This window comes from Salmo trutta, chromosome 28, assembly GCF_901001165.1.
Source record: "Salmo trutta chromosome 28, fSalTru1.1, whole genome shotgun sequence".
Lineage (NCBI taxonomy): Eukaryota > Metazoa > Chordata > Actinopteri > Salmoniformes > Salmonidae > Salmo > Salmo trutta.
In genome coordinates, this window is record NC_042984.1 from 26572998 (window position 1) to 26590292 (window position 17295).

Here is a 17295-nt window from a genome sequence, read left to right on the forward strand (position 1 = left end):
ACTTTGACATGCCCAAAACATGCTGGGGGGGGGCTGCCTGAAATCATTTACTTTTTACACTTTTACGTGCATGAACTTTGCTGATTTGAACCCCCTGAGTTTTCTTGTTGTTAATGGTTTTTACTGTCTGCCTTAGTTGTATGATCTTCAGTGTAGCTTTGAAATGGTAGCACCTATCTCTCCCAATTATCACACACAATGCTGCTAAATGACAAATTTGTGTGTGTAGTTTTGTTTTGGTTCAAACTCTACTTCCCATAACTGATACCAACACAGAAAGGATGAACCAGGTTAGCCTTGTATCAGCTTCAGCTTTTGGAAGCTTTAGTTCCTCTTCTCTTTCTTTATCATGTTTTGTTGTTGAAGGTAAAACAAATTCACATTTTGGGCCTTGCATGTCATACTGACATTAATAATTCGCACAAGGCAGGAAACAATTTCAATGTTAATCAAAGCAAATGTCCTATTTATTTCTTACTATCAGCAGAACACGTCGTCTTTGTGGTCCATTGAGGAGCCTTTCCACATACACTTGCTACAAGGCTACCGTGTCAACGCAGATGAAGGAATGAAGGTTGGTGTGGTTTCATGTGGGCTTTGGCGCTCTGACTGTTGCTCAATGAAGTGTAGCTTCGAGTTGTTTACCAATATCTCACTTTAGGGTGTACGAAGGAGAGGTGAAATGTAAACGATGGGGTCATATGACCCTTACCGCACATTTCCCATAATTCATCAGAGGCAGTTGGTTAAAACTCTACAAAACAGGAAGTGGGGAGGGCCTATCTGGCTTTCACGTTGCACTCTGGTGCCTAGATTCTTAGAAAAGGACAGGCTTTGCGCTCTCGCTCGCCACTTTAACTTTTTTTTGATAGGAGAGATGGTTGTCGTTACTATTGCAGATAGGGCATGTTGACGGCTCTGACCTATCTTGAAATTTGTTGAATTTCTCCGCCCTCTAATTACTCTACATAGAATTGTGATACTGTACTGTTGATATTGCATTGAATAACTGGCCAATATTATGTAGAACTGGACTATGCTACAAATGATTTGATATACATGTCATATTTTCATTATAGAAAGGTTGTTTAACTTGGATGCTGTGAATTGGATGTAAAAGAAAGACACATGGGGAATTGGCTTAATGTTTTGTCTGTGTGCGTTTGATTCAGCTTTTTTCTTACTGTTGCTGTTTAGATTGGTTGTTGTGTAAGTGCACTTCCGGCCTCTTACCTCAGAGCGAGCATGACTCACAGTAAATTATTTGTCCTGTCACATTGTTGGCAGGCAGAAATTTGCCAAGATACCCTAGGGGAAAATATCCACTCGTATAGTGTGCGTCCCAAATTGCACCCTATTCCCTATGTAGTACACTACTTTTGACCAGAACTCAATGGGACCTGGTCAAATGTAGTGCCCTATGTAGACAATAGGGTGTCATTTGGGTCATACGCACACAGTACTTTTCTAATCTGGCTACAACCCAGCCTGGTTTGAATATATCCAAGGTAGGCAGTACACCGAGCCTTGAGGAATTGACTGCTTGATATTGAATTAATCACATTGGAAAAATAGACTCCACTGTTCATTCATGATTTTTCATTTACTGTAGACATTTATTGTTCTTATGAAGGCAGTATGCATTGCATATGAAAGAACAGATTCAGACACCTTACCATACCTTACCAAAATCAATTTTATTTGCTTTGTGGAAAACAAAAAAAACAGATCAGTTAACACAAGGATGTCCAACTCAGTCTCTCATGTGGGTTCTTATTATGTGTGTGCGTGTGCATGCGTTTATGCCCGTGTTTGTGTCTCCCAGCTGGTCGTCCAGGCAGGTCTGTTCCACGGCAGTGAGCTGCTGTGTAAGGTGGTGACCAGCGGTGAGGTTAACGTGTGCTCCGAGCCCCTGTGGGACCAGAAGCTGGTGTTTGACATCAGCGTGAGCGACCTGCCTCGTATGAGCCGCCTGTGCTTTGCTCTCTACGCCGTCATTGAGAAGGCCAAGAAGCCCCGCTCCACCAAGAAGAAGAACAAGAAAGCTGTAAGTCTGCAGCTGTAAGAGCTGTTACACCTTGATCACACCGCTAGCGTCATTTCGCAAAATAGTACGCAGCATCATCTGGATATGTGTGCAACAAAAGTTCAACATTCACCTTCTGCTACCATTTCTGTCAACAAGCCGTCTACGCAGACAGTTTGACGCATATGTTCGATAAATCCAACGTATGCACCACACAGAACGCACCGCAACTGCCTCTGCAACGCAATGCTGCAAGGCAAATGCAGCGTTCCATTGGAAATGAATATGCTTCTGTTGGGCCAAAATGCAATGATTCTGTCGATGTGATCGAGGTGTAAGAGCTCCAGAAAGCAGAGTTTAAAAATATCTATTTTGAATGAATTTGACAAGTTTTGTTGACAGAGAGACAGTTAAAAATATAGATGAGGATACAGTAAGTGGCAGAACGGGGGTTTCGTACCACTGCAGCCAGTGGTCTGGGGGAGGCAGGTCTGGGGGAGGCAGAGTTTTGTTTCGGCACTGTAGCTGTTAAAGTGATGGTCTAGAGCTTTTATATAATTTCAGTCCCCGAAAATGTCTATTTTGTTAGTGCGTAACCCTTTACTCTCGTACCTGTATACGTGTTGGAAATTTCAGGATTTGGGCACTGATAACACGCTGTACACTAACATACTATAAATGATGTCAGAGCTCAGGCTCTGTGCTTCACATCGCTTTATGGGTTTTGTCTGACAGACGTTCTGTTCTGTAGCACTGCATGCGACAAGAAGTTGCCCCCATCCCTTCTGCAACTTTTGCACATTTTTGTTCTCTGAGTGAGGTAAATGCTGTAAATTAAGGGGACTCTATCTATTTTGAAAGACGAGACGCTGAAAATGATAATAAATATCGCTTTGATGTCATACAAGCAGGCCAAACACCCGTGAGTCTGAATGTGCACTTCAATTTTCCATATCATAACACTCATGTCATGTACAGTGTCAATGTTTATGATCACTATGTTTGATGTACAGTTACAAGATGACATGGCGTCAAACCCTGAGTTGTTCTGAACAGAATGAGCCTATGTTTGTCTATTGTGAAGAAAATTTGCCGTGTAACACGTACCTGAATGCACGCATACAAACTCCTTACTATGCTCGCTGAAATTAGGATCTGTTTCTCTAAATTGCGCTGTGGAAGACTAAAACTGTAAGATCATATTTTATACAGTGCCTTCAGAAAGTATTCAAACCCCTTAACTTTTTCCACATTTTGTTGTGTTACAGCCTGAATTAAACATTTCTTACATTTAGATTTTGTGTCACTGGCCTACACATAATACCCCATAATGTCAAAGTGGAATTTTTACAAATGAATAAAAAATAAAAAGCATTGAGTCAAAAAGTATTCAACACCTTTGTTATGGCAAGCCTAAATATGTTCAGGAGTAAAAATGTGCTTAACAAGTCACATAATACGTTTCATGGACTCATGCTGTGTGCAAGAATAGTGTTTAACATGATTTTTGAATCACTACCTCATCTCTGTACCCCACACATACAATGATCTGTAAGGTCCCTCAGCCGAGCTGTGAATTTCAAATGACAAAGACCAGGGAGGTTTTCCAATGCTCGCAAAGAAGGGCACCTATTGGTAGATGGGTAAAAAAAAGTTATGAAAGTTATGAATTACAATTTGGATGGTTTATTAATGCACTCAGTCATTACAAAGATAACGGCGTCCGTCCCAACTCAGTTGCCGGAGAGGAAGGAAACCGCTCAAGGATTTTACCATGAGGTCAATGGTGACTTTAAAACAGTTACAGAGTTTAATGGCTGTGATAGCAGAAAACTGAGGATGGATCAACAACAATACTAACTTAAATTAAAAAGTGAAAAGAAGGAAGCCTGTACAGAATACAAATATTCTAAAACATCCATCCTGTTTGCAATAAGGCACTAAAGTAAAACTGCAAAAAATGTGGCAAATTCATTTTATGTCCCGAATGCAAAGCCTTATGTTTGGGGCAAATCCAACACATAGCTGAGTACCACTCTTCATATTTTCAAGCATGGTGGTGGCTGCATCATGTTTTGATGTCAGTCTAACAATGAGCAACAACCAATTTGTTGATTTTTAAAAGAATAATGGGCAAAAGTTGTGCAATCCAGGTGTGCAAAGCTCTTAGTCTTACCCATAAAGACTCACAGCTGTAATCACTGCCAAAGGTGATACTAACATCTATTGACTCGGGGTGTGAATACTTCTGTAAATTACATATTTCTGTATTTCTTTTTCCAATACATTTGCAAACATTTCTAAAAACATGTTTTCACTTTGTCATTATGGGATATTGTGTGTAGATGGGTGAGAATTTATTTTATTCAATCCATTTTGAATTCAGGCTGTAACACAACAAAATATGGAATAAGTCAAGGGGTATGAATACTTTCTGAAGGCACTGTAATTTAGCTAGTCATGTTGGCAGTAGAGCAAGCTTTGAAATGATGCCCACCTGAACCAGATTGCGATTTATAATGGACTGTTTTTAGATTGTGTAAACAACAACAGCAATTGTGTGAGTGCGGGATGCAGGGTTGTGTTCCAAACGAAACAATTACAAGTGTGCTTGCTCTAGTTCCTCAACGGCACAGCTAGGAGAGCTCAAAAAGCACCTTATAGTTGAAGACTCTTCTTTGAGTCGTAAGTGCATTGAAATGACTTAGGAACTATGCACACTTTGGAGAGGTGTATGTGTGTGTGTGTGGTCACTTGAAGACACCAGTTAGTCCTCTCATTCAAACCCTTTTAATTATTTTGTCTTATGTAGACCTACCCCAAATTTTCCAGGAATATTCGTATCATGTTACTGAATGTATCCAGAGTATTTTCAGATTTTGTTATCAACAAATGCAGCGAAAAGTACAGTAAATGTAAAAAGCACCTAAAATCATCAGTGTAATGTTTAGATTCAGTCTTGTGTCAGGTTAACTGTTGTGTTCTTAACTTTGGTCTAATAATTTTCCCATAACCTCCAAAATGTTCCCTTTTAATTCCTACAATGCTTATGCATATACTTTTCATATTTCTTCTGTAAGAAACATTTCGATTTAGCCCTATCCATACAGGCCAATTCCCATGAGTGTTAAGGGTTAAGATCCCGGACTGCATCTTTAAGAAAACTGACTGAGAATTCAGTATAAATATGGGGGGGGGGGGGGGACACGACACAGTTTTAGTTGAAGAACATATGTCACTGTACATGAAATCCCTATCTGAATTCTGAAGAAATGTTGGCACGTAAAACTGCTTTACAGTGAGCTCCAAAAGTATTTGGGACAGTGACACATCTTTTGTTGTTTTGGCTCTGTAGTCTAGCACTTTGGATTTGAAATGATACAATTAGTAAAAGTTAGATGCATAAATATAATACTCCCCAAAAAATGGTAACCTCCCCTGTTATTGTAATGGTGAGAGGTTAGCATGTCTTGGGGTATGATATTTGTACGTCTAACTTGGGGGGGTGGCTGCTATTTTTGCAGCTACAACCATGTTGCTATTTCAACGTGCTCTGACACACTTTGTGTTTCTGTGGTTGCATGGGTGTCTGTGTGGGTGAGTGTCAGTGTGTGAATTTGTTTGCTTGAACAAAACATGTTTCTTTTGTGTGTGTGTGTGTGTGTGTGTGTGTGTGTGTGTGTGTGTGTGTGTGTGTGTGTGTGTGTGTGTGTGTAGGAGGCGGTGTATGTTTTGCTGTTGTCGGATTGTGCAAGCATTTTATTCGCTTCTACTCTTATCTGCTACACTATCACTCCAAGGAAGGAAGAGTAGAGCGTCAATTTCAAGGAATTATAAATTACGTTTCTAAGCCAACCCACAGATATTTGTTGTATGGACCTCTTCTCTTAAGTACTTCCACTTTCATTGCAAAGACAACTTCCTTAAAGTGGAACTGACAGTGTGTTAACTACTTTACAGATATGAAACAATCATATCAGGACAAAAATATCAAACTTTATAAGGGGTTTTAAAACTAGATTATATTTGACTGAAAATTCCATCACGTACAGTAAGGCATTGTTGGCAGAATAGATGGATGCAGTTCAATGTATGGTTAATATAATTCACCAATACATTTCTTGGTAGTCCAAAATATATTGTTATCAGGTTGTAAATCACAGCTTGTCTGGTACATTGTTTGCTGCCTCCACCCATTTGGGATGCACTGTTTCAGTTTCAATGACTCAATATTTTGGACAAAAACGGACGAATGTAACTAAGGCTGGGAATATCAATATAATCAAACTAACAAGGTCAATGATCACAAGTCAGTCAGCGTGGCTAATCCCATAGAAAATGTGTGGGAAGAACTGAAAAAGCATGTGCGAGCAAGGAGGCCTACAAACCTGACTCAGTTACACCAACTCTGTCCGGAGGAATGTGCCAAAATTCACCCAACTTATTGTGGGAAGCTTGTGGAAGGCTACCCAAAACGTTTGACCCAATTTAAACAATTTAAAGGCAATGCTACCAAATACTAATTGAGTGTATGCAAACTTCTGACCTACTGGGAATGTGATGAAAGAAATAAAAGCTGAAATAAATCTTCTCTCTACTATTATTGTGACATTTCACATTCTTAAAATAAAGTGGTGATCCTAACTGGCCTAAAACAGGGAATTTTTACTAGGATTAAATGTCAGGAATTGTGAAAAACTGAGTTTCAATGTATTTGGCTAAGGTGTATGTAAACTTCCGACTTCAACTGTACGTAATGGTGAGTCGTTTCAGGAAACAAGTTGTATGTCGCGCGTCACTACTTCACAGGAGCGTTTTTTGTCAGAAATGCCTTCTGGAACATGTGACCTTTCATGTGCCTTAATAACAAACGTGTATGCCATCTGTAAATACAAATAAAATTGTTAAATTATGAGCCTAGTTGGTTTAGCCACGGAAAACTAAGCAACCTCCCCGCTAGCCATGATTGGCTGAGATAATGAGTTGGCTGGACATGCCGACAGATGAGTTCGGATTGGACTGCCATGTAGCTCGCTTCTGTCTATTATATGAGCTGGTCAATATGTGTAGGTAATCCTTTATAACGCAGCTTTTTTGAAAGATATCACATAGTAGAACTGCATAAGTGTTGCTCTCCACTTTCTGGAGGATCGAGTTTTGAAATCAGTGGAATTAGAGTATGATAGCTAAGGAGATGGAGAAAATTCTGGCGTTTGATTGCAAATATGCAGAGGGAGTAGAAAAGAGAGAAGGCTGTTGTATAAAACACCTGTCTCCGGATTACATTTTCAAACTAAGGGCAACCATGGCATCCGTGACAGAGAGGGAGAAGCGTCCATCCATGAATACGGGTAAGATAGTCTAGCTAGCTACATTTTCAGAAATTACACGTTTCTAATTTGGTCAGAAAGTCATTTATTTAAAGTTAAAGTGTACTGATGCTAACGTTGCGTGGGATCTGTGTAGTAATATTATTCGTATCTCAGAGCCATTTGCATTGCTAGTTATAGCCTAATGTTAGCTAGCTAATTTTGATCCTGGTTGGTTGGTTGGTTAGCTACCTGCAGATTCATGCAGGGTAGTAATGTTATAAATTGGGATGATGGTTAATTGTTTAGCTAGCTAGCTGTCTAAACAAAAGACTCCACTATGCAAGTAACTATTTCACTGCGACAACTGTCGATAGACGTGAGCTGGTAAATTCGCTCTGGCTATCTACTCCAATTTCGCAGAATAACTGATGAATTTACGAATGCTCAACACCCAGTGAATATGGCCGGTGTCAGTAAACTTTGGCAAAAAAACGTTATTAAATTGTTGCCATTCAGCACAGTTGCAGTCACCAATGATCTGGATAACATAAAAACAGCCTAACCAGCTCTGCTAGGGCGAGTAAAATGGTCAGTGAGCTGTTCTCTCATTGACTGGAAGTAGTTAGCAAGCTAGCCAACGTTAGCTAGTTAGCTTGGGTGCTTGACTGCTGCTGTTAGTTCAGAACGCTCGGATTAACCCTACTTTTAGGCCAGAGCATCCAGTGTGCGCTCTGAACGCTCCGAGAGCGAAACGCTCTGAATTTACTAAAGGCCAATCTTTCTAGTAGGCTTTCCAGTAGGTACCAAAACATTCAATGACCTTTTTCTCAAAAGTAAGGTTACAAGTTCATCAACTTTCAAAGCAGAATTACTTTCCCATTGTTCCTCAGCTGTAGTGTATGATATACCAGTTTCTAGCTTTGAGTCTCTACTTTTATCCGATGTAAAAAAACATAATTTCAAATTTTGCGACATAAGACCGAATGGAGTCAGTCGGTCACATTTGCAGAAATCCATTCAGGTGTATTTTGTGGCATATAGCGAATGTGTGCTAATGATGTAAAGTCGTGCTGAACTTGCTACTGCCTGTAAACACACTGTCCAGTTGAAAGTGAATGATGGAAGGCTTATTGGCATATTTGCATAAAGACTTACTGTAGCTCTGATTGGCTATGGCGCACCGGTCTGCGTAGACTCCGGTCCTGGGCCAGGCAGATGTTTTTATTTACTGCAGTTTCTATTAATTGTCCAAATGCACGACCGGGTTCCCACTCTATATTGCTGTATTATTTTCACAAATGCCTTACTTTACGTCATTCTCAAACATTCTATGAATTGATGAAAACTTGAAAATGACCATGTCTAAGTGCTCGCTTGTCAGAAAATGTTTAAAAAAAAGTGTCATTCTTCCTAGGGGTATATATGAACAGATTTTAGTCAAATGTAATGTTGCTAAAAGGCTGTCAGTTCCACTTTAAATGGCTATTACTACTGTGTTTCACATTACATTTAGAGCTGTGGAAACTTTAAATGGAGGTTTATGTTACGTTCACCAGCAAGAAAACCAAAAATGTTGCTCAAACAGAAGGGGGAACTAACAAAGAGTCACTGATCAACAACTAAAACGAAAACAGGTGGGGTTTTAGGAGGGGTTCTGAAAGACACTGATGGGGGCATCCACAAAGTTGACTAGCAACAACAACTAGCTGTGCCACTAGAGATTCTGTGTTTGAGTCCAGCCTCTGTCGCAGCCGGCCGCGACCGGGAGACCCATGGGGCGGTGCACAATTGTCCCAGCGTCGTCCGGGTTAGGGGAGGGTTTGGCCAGCAGGGATGTCCTAGTTCCATTGCGCACTAGCGACTCATGTGTCGGGCCGGGCGCAGTGCACGCTGACACGGTCGCCAGGTGTACGGTGATTCCTCTGACACATTGGTGCGGCTGGCTTCCGGGTTAAGCGGGCATTGTGTCAAGAAGCAGTGCAGCGTGGCTGGGTTGTGTTTCGGAGGACGCACGGCTCTCGACCTTCGCCTCTCCCGAGTCCGTACGGGAGTTGCAGCGATGAGACAAGACTGTAACTACCAATTGGATACCACGATATTGGGGACAAAAAAACACACCCAACAAGCAAACCAAAAAGGTGGAGCAAAATTAAATCAGGGAAATCAGACAATGGAATGTTTTTCTAGAAATCAAATAGGGAGCGCCAACTAAAGGTGTTGACCCTCCACATCTCTCAAGACAACTGGAGCACTGGGCCAGCCACTCTGAAATCGCACCTGGGCCAGCACAGGTGAAACACCTTCCCAATAACAAGACGGCAGCCAGCACAGGTGTAACACATACTGACCAAGAGGTGACACCAATCGGTGCCCCTATGTGCTAATGAGCTATACACGCTAAAGTCCAACCTCAAAACATAAATGGGAAAACCAAAGCCTGTAACAATGTATATCTGCTTAGAAACATTACCCAAATTGTCAGTTTATTTGAAAATGTAGCAACTAAGCAGTTTGCATGTGTCATATGGCTGTTATAAGGACATACAGAAAGAAGTCATGTCTGTGTTCTGTGTAGTTTTTTTGTTTCGATCAAGTCAAGGATATCTCTTATGTTCCCCTTTTCTGCGAAATGCCATAATGGTTTCACTTCTAGACATGAACACACAGTTAGCAACACCACCTCTTTGAATCCCCATGCCATTGGTTACTATGGACTTGTTTGCCATTGCTTTCAGGAAGTGGAGCGTGTATGTAGTTGTGTATAATAGTACAGTACACTGAGGCCTAGGCCCAATTTCCCCTTTTCACCGTGGCTCTTGTCACAGTCCTGGGTGTATTCATTAGTGCACACCGTAGAAAAAACCTTTTGCAATGCAAAATGTTTTGCTACAAAAACAAGGCTACTCCCTCCCCGTTTTGCCCTGTTTGCTTCCTAGTGAATACGCCCTGGTTTAAAAGAGGCAAGGTGCGAGGAGAGGCCACATGTGTGCTGTGGGGAGCTAGGCCTCAGCGACTCCACTTCTGCTTTCTGGGCCACTTCTCCCTTCCGTCACCCAGAGGAGAAATCCTCTCAGCAGGCCAGACAGCGGGCCTGCATCCCATCTGGCACCCTATTCCCTGTATAATGCATACTTTTGACCAGGGTCCATAGGGCCATGGTCAAAAGTAGTGCACTGTGCCATTTGGAACACAAAACAGGAAGCGAGAAGTTATTTTGGCTAGCCATGGCCACTCGCATCGGCTTATTTTAATTTAGCTTGTTTTTTTAGCAAGTTCACAGCTGAGCCATGCACTATATTGGTTTTCCCACCTTAGCTTGAGAAGCGCTTTCCCCTGATCATTTACCATAAGTCATTTACAAGTCATTCTCATTAAACCTTGTGCCAGCAAGGGAGATTTGGACATTTATGATTCATTACAATCATTCAATACTTACATTTACATTTAAGTCATTTAGCAGACGCTCTTATCCAGAGCGACTTACAAATACTTACAATACAATGAGATACAATACAATGACAACTCAATTAACCTTTATTTTATAACTCAAATATCAAATATTTTACAGTTTCTGAGGTTAATTGAAATCCTTTTAATGGCCAATTAGATATTGTGGCTTGTATTGTTTTATGTATACTGTATATTGAAATGCATTTCAAGCAATTTAAAGTACAACACAAATGGCTTGTGAGACACAATGATATCAGTTATTATACGAACGAAGACCTGTTCGTTAACCACAGTGGAAACTCTTTCGCAAAGTGACTGTGCTTTTTGGTGGTGCAAGAATAAGTCGGTTGTTCATTGCACCATTTCCATTCTCAGTCATTCATTTCAAGACTGGAGGCTCCATTTAATCAATCTGGAAGTTTCCAGTTTATGGCAACACATCATTCCTCCCATGCAGCTAGGTATCCAGTTTGAATTGAATATCAAGTTGTATTTATTTTTATTTCACAACGTGTGTTATTGATTGAAAGAATCCAAACTTCATCTTAGTGACACTGTGGGCCACATACTGATTTTGATTGAATGAAGCCCAAGATGTACTCACATACATTTGGGTTCTTCTAAACAGATGTAAACGAAAACAGGTTAGAAAGTTTGAATTTGTAAATAGTGTGCTAATGACTATCAACCTTGGTCGTGTTCAGTAGGGCACACCGTAGCAAAACGTTTCGCGACGAGAAACTGTATTGTTCTTATTGGACTAGTTATGGTAGTACCTCCCGTTCCACTTTTTTTTTCTCCTTTACTGAACATGACCATGGTGTTTCTCCCATAGAATTAGAATGGACGTCCCCATTCAAGTCATGATGCTATAATGGATGGACTGGGGCCATTTTGAGGGTCCCGATTGGAGCAAAGCTAGGTTGAAGATATCCAGGTTAGGACAACGTCCAACGTCGTTCACATGCGGAAGCTTTCAAAAATAAACGGATTCATGGGACCAACGCTATTGCTAACTAGCATCGTTGGTCCCTTAGTTTTAGAATTCTTCCGCATGAATGCAAAGAGTTATGGGATATTAGAATCCTCTTGTCTTAACCTTTGTTATCCTCAACCTAGGCGCAAAGCAGAAAGTAAAAGCATGGAAGTTCGGCATTCAATCTGTGCTTTATTAACTAACAGTCACCTCATTCTATGGTTTCTCCCACCAGGACTGTCCACTAGCCTGGGTAAACACCATGGTGTTTGACTATAAGGATCAGCTGAAGACTGGGGAGTTCCTTCTCTCCACCTGGCCTTCAGTCCCTGGTACAGTAGAACCACACACACACACACACACACACACACACACACACACACACACACAGGAACCACTGCAAGTCTTCAAAATGATTGAAGTATACCACCCAGAGTAACACACACTGCTACATAGTATCACAAATTGCTATTGCACTAAGTAGTTTCACAAACTAGTTGTTTTCTGAACTGCAAAATGTACAACACCATTGTTCCGATACAATTTTAATCATTGTACTATTTACCTACAGTTGTTTAAAATGTAATTAAATTGCTGCAAATAAATGGGTAATGGGTAGTAATAATAAATGTAAAAAGCAGCAATTTTATTTGAATTACAACAAATTTGCAACTTGTTTTTTTATATATCTGGGATAAGGAGTGATGCTGCAAAAATAAAGATTTTTAAACAACTTTTTTTACGTGTTAAAAAAAGTGTAGTTACTGATATACTAAAAAAGGAGTGAGGCTGGTCAAAATCTGTTTCACTGTTGTTCCCTCTGTAGTGCACGCTTACCAATTCAAAACACTAATACCATCGACTGGTTATGTTTGACGTAGCCACTATTCCTTTGCAAAGTGGTTGTGATGATTTTGGAAATATCAATACGTGCCTCAGAGTGGACGTTTCTTGTAGTGTCCTTAAGCCGCTCAACCAGTATCATGTTGATGAATCAAAGAACACTTAAATCGTTTTGAGTTTAGTTGGGTTTGGGGTGGGGACAAATTTGACATTTTCTTGGTCATCTGTTGATGACATTTTTTGCTTTTCGCAAACTCATTAGAGACCGGGATCATTAAAATATCATCATACTTTTGAGTGAATCAGATTTTTGGTTCATGAAATGTTTCAATGTTTGTTCAAACATCCAAAAAGGAAGAAAATCAGATATGTTGGAGGTCATATGTCCTTGAGGCAAATGTTTTGCCAAATGCTGAGAAACACTTTGGTACAGACTTTCAAAGCTCTACGTCAAACGAAGTGGTGGGGCTGCGCTTTTGACTTTGAAGTGCTCATCATATCATCACCTATGGGCCATTCAGTTCGGGATTTGGCCCCATAATAACTCCCTTTGTGTTATATTTGTATTCTATTTATTTTACAATCTGGGCTTTAGATATTTGCCCCATGCAAGGACAAAAAATACAAGGCTTCCAGCCACTAAGGCTTGGAGCATTAAAGGAGCAATCAGCAGTTGGTACATCCAGTTAGCAGTTGTTACATCCAAATTATTGATATGTTCCTATTTGAGTTTAGTTCAACTGTCATACCCCTACAGAACCCCAATTTCTTTGTAAACAAGGTAAATGCAATGTTAATATCATGGATGGTCAGTCCTTGCATTCATAGCTCTGTCTATTAATTTGAGAATTGTTACATTCCTCCAGCCCCATCGCACACTAGTGGGGAGAACGCTTTATTGTTTCTACTGCTGAATGCAGTTTTAACACATTGATTTAGCTAATAGCTGAATATGTTTTTTTCGGTTTAATTTGGCCTCACAGATGATAAAGGCGACCTCTTGAATCCAATGGGCACAGTGGAGAAAAATCCCAACGTTGATAGTGCAGCAGGACTCCTCATTCGCTTCCCCAATATCCGACCTCACCCTCTCTACTACCCCCATTTCGACAAGGTACACCTTATACTGCACACACGTTTCAATAGTAGACATTGTACATTTGTAACCAACCTCATACATTTGTAACCGTTACACTTGTAACCATCTTGTACTGTACATATAAAACAAATCTATATTAGATCTCACTGTAGATTTTATGAAATTAGACATTAGAAATTGTATTTTTAGAGCTATATTAAGATATCTACACATTTGTATGTTCCTCCTATTTTCAGTTGAGGGACCTAGAAAAAAATGGAGGGAAGGTTATAGCCACCAAGGTGGAGGTAAGGGACTCTCTATTGTTTGTTTGAAATGTATAAGATTACATTAAAGTAATCCTTTGAAAACCACATTCAACTTTTAAAACGCATAAACCATTTATTATTTGTATTATCTTATTGTATGTTTGAACTTTGAATTCATTATCAAGACCATTACGTATCAATTATGTTCCTCACAATTACCAGTGTTTTTTCCTATTATACTTTTACATCAAAGCATAGATTCATTACTAAGAAATGACCATTCTAGTACCTACAGATCTACAGTATGTTCACTCAACCCCTTCCCTATTATCTTTGTATTGTGCTGCCCAGCATATGAAGCTAAAGGAAATAGTAGACAATAAGAACTACACAGAGTTCTTTGAGGACGAGAAAGAGCTTCTGTGGAAGCTACGCGGTGTGGTGCGGGAGCGCTACCCAGAGAGTCTGTCCAAACTTCTCCTCATCACAAAATGGAATAAGCACGAGGATGTAGCACAGGTAGGACACTTTCCTCTCGCAAAGACAACTGAGGTGTGAGTTAACGCAATGCAAGTGAAATTATCATCTGCATCTCGACTTAAAAGGTAACTTCCAAAATAAGGGAGACACCAACATAAAGTGTCTAAATAGGGCGTTGGGCCAACACGAGCCAGAATAGCATCACAGCACCTTGGCATAGATTATACAAGTGTCTGGAACTCTTGCAGGAATGCGACACCATTCTTCCGCCATTTATTGATGGTGGTGGAAAATGCTGTCTCAGGCGCCGCTCGAGAATCTCCAATATGTGCTTAATTGATTTGAGAACTAGTGACTGAGACGGCCATGGCATATTGTTTACATTGTTTTCATGCTCATCAAACCATTCAGTGACCACTCGTGCCCTGTGGTTTGGGGCATTGTCATCCTATTGGGGCATAGCCATGGTAACCAAAATAATGGTCTGCCCAGCATTCTTTTTACATGACCCTAAGCATGAAGGGATGTTAATTACTTAATTAACTCAAGAACCACACCTGTGTGGAAGAACCTACTTTCAATATACTTTGTATCCCTCATCTACTAAAGTGTTTCCATTATTTTGGCAGTTACCAGTATGATGTAACTTTTCTTGAACCAGAGATCTCTGGTTGAACCAGAGATTTAGTTACCTTGCGATACATATGCAGTGCATTAGTTCATAGTGCAGCTGTTTTTGCAATTATTAAATATGTAATTATTTTCCATTATCATGTTCAAATTGATTCATGCCTTCAGTATGCATTAGCAATGCTCATGTATACTGAAAATTAATTTAAAGTTCCAGTAGGTTCAATGTCAAAAAACCTGACCTGTGCCATTGTGTCCAGATGGTGGCATTTCTGCAGAAATGGCCGGACCTCCCTGCTCTCCATGCCCTGGAGCTGCTGGACTACAGTTTCCCTGACCCAATGGTCCGCTCCTTCACCATCAGATGCCTAAGGAAGCTGAGGTATTGTAACCTTAGGGGTAGTTTCCCAGACACAGATTAAAGATGCACTATGCAGAAATCGCTCCGCCATTTCCTGGTTTCAAAAAAATGTGAATAGATCGCCTCAGTTTATGTGACAAAACAAGCATAGTGTAGAGAATCTAAACCGCTGTGAAATATATTTTCCATAACCAAAAATATTGTATTTTCATCTGTTTGAAGCTGGTGTACAAATCCAAAAGTAAAAGACACAAAAACTAAACGTAAGAAGTATAGAAATAGCACACACAGAACAGATCTACCGCTTCTTACATTTGCTTTTAATGACAATGACAGATCTATAACATATATTTTTATGTGAATTTGGTCGGGTCCCCCAAAAAGTTAGATATTGCAGCTTTAAGCCTAGTCCTTGACTAAAAAGCATGTTCAATGGAGAATTCTCATGGAAAGTGCTTTTTATTCCAGGACTGAGCTCAATCCATGTCTGGGAAACCAGCCCTAGGTGACTAGAGAGCTATCCTTTGGCGTTCGCCATGGCCTCTTTTCTGCTTTTCATTTTGATAGGTACTCAAACTCCAGAAAAAAAGTGACTTGATTATGTAGGGATGTACAGTTTTTTTTTCTCCTGAAATACAAACAAGTGATACAAATTAAAAATCAAAACAAGTGGTACCACTTTAACAATGGTGAGAAATCAATGTTAAGAATTGTTTTTTAGAAGTTCCAACCATACTGGATGCCCGTCAATGACTTGGTTGCTCAAAGACTATATACAGCTGGCAAAAAAAAGAATTGTTTTCACAACATTGTGAAAATGTTGCTGTAAATGACTCTGTTTAATCTGTTTAATGACTGTTTAATCTCCCTCCCAACAGAGATGAGGAGCTGCTCCAGTACTTGCTGCAGTTGGTTCAGGTTCTGAAGTATGAGTCTTACCTGGACTGTGACCTTGCTACTTTCCTGCTAGAGAGAGCCCTCTCCAACAAGAGGATAGGTCACTTCCTCTTCTGGCATCTCAAGTAAGTGTGTGTGCGTGCGTGCGAGAGAGAGAGTGGGAGAGAGAGAGAGTGGGAGAGAGTGTGTGAGAGAACAACATATCCTAAAAACAGGACCGATCAGTGTAAAATGGACAGTATGAAATGTAATCCGGCTACTCACAACTGCTGTCTATTAGTTAAATCCTGTGGGCTAAATTGTTATGATCAGTGGTTTCAAGTTTGTATCGGTCAATTTTTGACGAGCTGATCATAGCGGAAAAGAAAACACATTGCTGTGTAAACACATTGAAAATAGGCTCAGGAGAAAGCCTCCTGATAAAGTTGGGTAGCTGATATTCAGAGCTTAAATAGTCGCAGGAAGTGTCAACCCATTTTAATTTCATGTCACTAAGACATATGATGCCCAACTTCCATCAACACGTCTCCAACGCCACTAGCATTAAAGACCCTCCCTCGTCTGACATTCGGCAAATCAGATCATAACTCTGTACTCCTGCTTCCTGTTTACATGTAGAAACTCAAACAGGAAGTACCTGGGAATCACTCTGTTGAGAAATGGTCACCAGAATCATAGATTATGCTACAGGACTGCTTTGCTAGCGCTGATCGGAATATGTTTAGATACTCCGCTCGTTAACATTGACGAGCTAACCACCTCCATCACTGGCTTCATTAGAAAATGCATCGGCGACGTTGTCCCCACGGTGAGGGTTCGCTGCTTCCCCAATCAAAAGCCCTGGATTAACACTGAGGTTGGCGCTAAACTAAAAGACAGGGCTACCACACACAGAGCTATAGTAGACAACCATGAGTCTACGGCCGAGGACAGGAATAAGTACGATAAGTCTCGCAATGACCTCTGCAGAGTC

The 17295-nt window shown here is 40.4% G+C and overlaps 1 protein-coding gene across 3 annotated transcripts in view; it reads left to right on the top strand.

Moving 5' to 3' along the window:
- Positions 1–17295, top strand: part of pik3cd (phosphatidylinositol-4,5-bisphosphate 3-kinase, catalytic subunit delta) — a 41498-nt gene that overhangs the window by 4267 nt on the left and 19936 nt on the right. For 2 of the 3 annotated variants that reach the window (XM_029719392.1, XM_029719394.1), the window contains exons 6-13: positions 485–574; positions 1826–2047; positions 12000–12096; positions 13591–13721; positions 13943–13993; positions 14306–14473; positions 15325–15446; positions 16304–16447. In XM_029719392.1, coding sequence (XP_029575252.1) covers positions 485–574; positions 1826–2047; positions 12000–12096; positions 13591–13721; positions 13943–13993; positions 14306–14473; positions 15325–15446; positions 16304–16447 — 1025 coding nt within the window. The remainder of the gene's footprint in view (positions 1–484; positions 575–1825; positions 2048–11999; positions 12097–13590; positions 13722–13942; positions 13994–14305; positions 14474–15324; positions 15447–16303; positions 16448–17295) is intronic. The other variant, XM_029719395.1, reaches the window with a different exon arrangement.